The sequence below is a fragment of the Pristiophorus japonicus genome, chromosome 1 (genome assembly GCF_044704955.1).
Source record: "Pristiophorus japonicus isolate sPriJap1 chromosome 1, sPriJap1.hap1, whole genome shotgun sequence".
NCBI lineage: Eukaryota > Metazoa > Chordata > Chondrichthyes > Pristiophoridae > Pristiophorus > Pristiophorus japonicus.
The window spans coordinates 146,378,137-146,384,136 of NC_091977.1; the positions used below are offsets into that span (position 1 = coordinate 146,378,137).

At 44.4% G+C, this 6,000-nt stretch overlaps 1 protein-coding gene across 7 annotated transcripts in view; it reads left to right on the plus strand.

Moving 5' to 3' along the window:
* The window catches only part of trim36 (tripartite motif containing 36), a 172,050-nt gene extending 167,102 nt beyond the window's left edge, over positions 1–4,948 (plus strand). For 2 of the 7 annotated variants that reach the window (XM_070883640.1, XM_070883652.1), the window contains exon 11: positions 4,198–4,947. In XM_070883640.1, coding sequence (XP_070739741.1) covers positions 4,198–4,549 — 352 coding nt within the window. In that variant the 3' untranslated portion in view covers positions 4,550–4,947. Of the gene's footprint in view, positions 1–4,197 lie in introns of all 7 variants that reach the window. The other 5 variants (XM_070883671.1, XM_070883690.1, XM_070883630.1 and 2 more) reach the window with 4 other exon arrangements.
* Positions 4,949–6,000: the final 1,052 nt, after the last annotated feature.

The following is a 6,000-nucleotide window of genomic DNA, read 5'->3' on the forward strand; positions in this document are numbered from 1 at the left end:
CCCCCGTCTGTCACTTTAATACAAGCATTAATTAGACTGCTTCAGTGACTATTGTGGTGGTTAATAGATCATTCAGCATAATTTTTGCTGCTTTTTTTCTGATTTATTTGTGTGTCAGTTATGAGGATTCATAATGCACCTGAGCTCCATGATTTTATTATGAGTAAATCCTGCAATTTGACTAACAAAAAGAGGAATAAAAATGATTTCTTTAATGTGGAGTAACTGCACTAAATGATAATTAAAACCATTTTGTCCTGATTGGAAATGGTTTCATTTTTTCTTTTCCTTTAAATAATAATCCAGAAAAAGTTGTCGAATATCATAAAGTTCCATGAAAAGTGTAGAACCTACTGGACCTTAACTCGCTGGCGGTCTGCGCCAAAAGCAAGAAATGAGTGATATCAAGTCGGTAGCCCATTTATATCTGACCCAATCCTCCTTACTTTAGTTAAGTGAATGGAAATAATAATTGAGAGAGATGTAAAATGGGCTGCCGACTCTCTATCACCCGTTTTACACTATCGCACAAGGCCAAAATCTGCCCGCTTGTCTTGTGGAACATGTGGTGGTGGTGTCTTGGTTTGATGTGGGGCTGAGCCGTTGTTGTCCTGAGTGCTATGCAGTAGTTTTACAAGGACACCCATTGCACACATGCTGCAATGCGGCAAAAAATGCTTCATGAATTATGCTGGACTGTTTAAAGCTGCTGCTAGCCAATTGTGTAAACGATGTTGGCACTCATCCTCCTTTCAATTAGAATGAGAAAGCACTTCCCGAGTTACAACATCAATAAAATGGCCAAACTGCAGGGGCTCCTTGATGGTATGGAACCCTGGTACATCATCAGACTTTCGATTTTTGATAAGTGTAACAATGCAGGAAAGATTACGAAGCGATTTTTTTTTTTAAGTGTTTCAGATTAACATTGAACAGCACAGTAATCTGACACATGGAAGTACATTGCACTTGTATCAAGCTATTTTGTAAAAAGAATTCAAAATGTCAATAATTGGTCCAGTGCACTGCTAAAATGGATGTGGCAATTACCATTATCCACATTATTGTATTGAATTAAATGGCCACTGTCTTTTAGAATTGATGCACAGATGGAACGTAAAAGTAAAATACATGAAATCTTGTTGATTATTATTACTATGGCCCCTACTGATGCTAGTTTAGAATTTGACCCAATGAAATATAGAGCTGCTTGATGAAAGAAACAATCAAAGTCGTGGACTAGAAGTTTTACAGCTTGAAGAGGATAGCAAGTGTAAGGAGGTGTCTTTAATGTTGGGTTTATGGATGTGCTGTTAGGGTAAATATAGGTCCACTGTCTGTAATGTACGCAGTTTATATAATACATGCTTTACCTGACTTCGTACGGTTATTAAACTTTCTCTTGCATGGGAGAGAGGTCCTGGGGGGCTAGGAAGTTGCCACTCACAACCTGTACCATTTCCTTCCACATGGTCCTGGCTGCTATATTGGCAGTTCTCTTGTCACCCACTCCCATTATTCCATCCCCACTCTGCCCCATTTCAGTTAAAACTATATTTACTTGAATTTGAGAAGTTTAAGGCGTTCTTTTCCCTGATTATTTTTTGATCTACGGTTCCAAATTGCTGCATGCTGGTTTTGCTTTAAGAGCAATCTAACATTGAATCCTGCATGCTGATCCCTTCAGTGCTTCTACTGACCCGCCTGAAACTGGTGGGTATCGCACGGTCCAAGTTACAGGCCCGCCTGACAATTGCATCAAGCAGGCCGGGGCGTCCAAGGGCTGGTCAAGCTGCCATCTGATTTTTCTCTGCTGGCCAATCGTTTTTCAGGCAGGAAACGGGCAGTGTAAATTGCTCTCACACTCTCCCTATACTATTAGCAGTCTGAGCGAGACATAGAAACATAGAAAATAGGTGCAGGAGTAGGCCATTCGGCCCTTCGAGCCTGCACTGCCATTCAACAAGATCATGGCTGATCACCCACCACAGCACCTCCCCCCCACACCCCCTCCACACCCCCCCACCCCCCCCAGCCGCAAGGACCACATCCAACTCCCTCCCGAACACATCCAATGAACTGGCATCAACAACTCTCTGCGGCAGGGAACCCCACAGGCCAACAACTCCCCGAGTGAAGATGTCTCTCCCAATTCCAGCCCCAAACAGCCCACCCCCATCCCAAGAGCGTGCCCCCCCCCCCGGCTCCGGACCAACCAACACCGGGAACACTCCCCCCGCACCCAACCCGCCCCGTCCCATCAGAATCCTTCCCAAATGCCGAACACCCCCGGATGTCGAGCCCCCAGCCCCGGCCACCCCGAAGCCACGCCCTCGCGACGCCAACCACACCACATCCACCAACCGCCATCTGCGCAGTCAACCCGTCCACCCCACTCTGAACACTCCCCACACCGAGGCACAGAGCCCCCAGGCCCGCCCCTCCAACACACTTCACCCCCCAGACCTCCGCTGCAATGTGGCCCCTCCTGTCCCCTGCCCTGGGTTTCTCCGTCCCCCTTCTCCACCACTCTCCCCTCCATCCCCCGCCCCCGTCTCCCCTCAACTTCCCTCTGCCTCCCCGCACAGGCTCCCATCTTGGGGGCGGTAACCTTCTGGGGCAGGGAATTTTAGCCCCCAGCGTGGAAGTCCTGCTCCCGCCGCAGAATTGGCCTTACCACCCCTCAATGGAAGCGGAGTGCTATTTCCCACACTCCTCTTCCTTTGGGGGCAGTTACCGGGGCACGACTGGATGCTCCTGTGACAGTTTGAACTGGTGCTCTCCACTCTCCCGTCCTGTGACAGTTTGAACTGGTGCTCTCCACTCTCTGTCCTGTGACAGTTTGAACTGGTGCTCTCCACTCTCCCGTCCTGTGACAGTTTGAACTGATGCTCTCCACTCTCTGTCCTGTGACAGTTTGAACTGGTGCTCTCCACTCTCCTGTCCTGTGACAGTTTGAACTGGTGCTCTCCACTCTCTGTCCTGTGACAGTTTGAACTGGTGCTCTCCACTCTCCCGTCCTGTGACAGTTTGAACTGGTGCTCTCCACTCTCTGTCCTGTGACAGTTTGAACTGATGCTCTCCACTCTCTGTCCTGTGACAGTTTGAACTGGTGCTCTCCACTCTCTGTCCTGTGACAGTTTGAACTGGTGCTCTCCACTCTCCCATCCTGTGACAGTTTGAACTGGTGCTCTCCACTCTCTGTCCTGTGACAGTTTGAACTGATGCTCTCCACTCTCCCGTCCTGTGACAGTTTGAACTGGTGCTCTCCACTCTCTCGTCCCAGAGACACTCTACAGTTTCCCATACCAGCGTAAGCAAGACACTCTAGAATACTCTAGGTAGAAATATTTGGCCATAATAATTGCACAACTACCCAATCTTACACTATTACCAGCCCGAGGAAGACATTCTACACTTCCCTATCCTATTATCAACCTGATTGAGACTCTCTGTGCCTTTCTATATTAACAGCCTGTGGGAGACACTCTGTACCTGCCATACGGTTGAAAACCTGCTTAAGATACTCTAACATCAACTGTTACTAGCCCCAACAGCAGCAACACTTTCAAAGTGATAAGCTGGATAGATAGTTCTGATGTAATCATATTTTGCACCTTCAATTACAGGTTTGTTTTAGTTAAGCAAATTTCTGCAGCAATTTGAGAGTATTCCTGTTGTCTTTTATGTGCAGTTAGTATGGCCAAATGTTTCTACTGACTAGTCTAGGCGTCTCCCTGCAACTCCTGCAATAAAAATAGTGTGGTTTAAAAAAAGACAGAAATATACAGTTAGAGTAGAATAGACATGATACTTCTGGTTGTAGTATAGAAAATAACAGATGAGCTATTTGCTTGAAACTGTCGTTCTGTCTTTCATCCTATTTGATTCTTCTAGCTTGGGGAACGAGAATATATTATTGCTAAAAGAAAGTACTGTCGTTAAGTAAATACATACAAAGCCATCAAAGTAATCCTGCAGCAGCCTGCCTGGAACAACTGCTGAAAAATGAAAGCAGCATAATCTAAAAATAAGTCTCGGGTTTGCTCGAGCTATTTTGTCTCCAGTCAACCCATTTATCACCAACTGAAAACTATTAAGTTTTGTTGTAAAACATAGTCATAATTTTCAGTGATGGATTTACAGTTTTTTTGTTTTTGTCCCTCTCCTTCTCTAAAATAACCTTGTTTTTCACAGGTATGACCAAGACAGTGGTCACGACAGCGGGAGTGAAGATATTACTTTGGAACAGTCCCAACCGTTCACCTTTGTTACCATAGGGATGAGGAAGTTCTTCATCCCAAAAGGTCCCAACAGTTCATCCACAGACTCTTGCAACCGCTCTTTGCCTGTGCCCAATCGGATTGGTGTTTGCCTGGACTATGACAAAGGGAAAGTGAGTTTCTACAATGCAGATAATATGCGATGTCTGTATGAAAGACGGGTGGAATGTTCTGGAATGATGTTTCCTGCCTTTGGGTTAATGGGAGGAGGGGCGGTATATCTGGATGAATTAATTGCAATGAAAGAATTAATCTACAAAATCTAGTTTCTTTCTTAATTCTTAATTGTTGGGAGGCTTTTTTCCATATATTTAAATACAGTAAAGAAACGGTGTGCTTCCCCTTTTCATAGCACTTTATGGCATGCATTGCTTGAAGAACCTCTATATGTGGTTCTACCTGTGAATGGTTCCCGGTAGAGTTTTGTGCAATACACAGCCACTGATTAGACAATAGAAAGTGGTAGTGGACAGTTACTGCTCTCTGAAATCTTCTTCATCCTCTGCTTCACTTTGTTTTGGTGCAAAAGAATTGTTTAAAACTTGATGGAAATACACCTTTTCAAAGGAAATAAGAATACAGTTGAGATGTGTTAATTATTTTGTTAAGATATGTAGCAGTGACCGATTGCATTTGGCTTATTTAAAGTTTTCAAAGTAAAAACCTAAACCCAGCTGGTATGTGTTGTGTTGTTTTTGACTATTGGGTGTGAGAATCCCACATTGCATCACTACAAGGACGGAGTGAAAGAAGCTGCAGTCACCAGTCAAAAATGCAGTCATGCTCATTATGAAAACTGAAGTCTCATTGGTTGAAGAGACTCTTTGAGCAACTTCCTTTTGAATACCGTCACTATGTCCTAATGCTGTAACAATACACGAGATTCAATCTTGAATATTCATACCAAATTATTCAAGAGTTACGAATGCATTTTAAAAGAATGCATTTATGATTTTGCCATTATGATTCGGATGTCACCAACACATAGAAAATGAAGGAAATCTTCCCCCACCATAGTATAGGTGGGTCTGGCAAAGTGGGTAGATAATCCCTAATAAAGAATATGTAAAAATAAACATCTCACAAAATTACAACAACGATGGTAAGTAGGTTGAGATGACTCACTGCTACTTTACAATTGGAGGCTCTTGGGTTGGAGATGGTCCTCATCTCATGATAGGTGAGACCTGAGGTAGACCTGACACAGGCTGCACCTCTTGTGCTGCTGTATGGGCAGTCTGGATCTTCCATCTTTTCAGCCACATGTCCAAACATTGTAGGGGGTTAGCTCAAGGACCTCTATGTACTGCCAGCCACTAGTGCTCGGCACTACCTTTGTACGACCACTGATCTGCAGGAAAGCAGACCTATTGGTACCAAAGAGATAAGTCAAGCCCATGCTATGCTTCTCTGCAACCAACCCTCAATCATGTGAATCCAGAAGAGTCCGACCCCTTCAATCTGGAACACAACCCACACAATGCAGACTGGTGAAAGTGAAAAATGTTACACTAGGATGAAAATGAAGAGTAGCAGATCATCATCACCAACCTACTTTCCTCACTCCAATATCCTCTATCACCATCCTGCCCAAGATTTGGGGAGCTTTCTCACACAGAGAAGGTCTATCACCCGTTGCAGTTTTCACTCTAGTTTTATGGGCCATCTTCGCCTTCAAAAATAATCAAAAAGTCAGACTTACCTTTGGTTATCATGA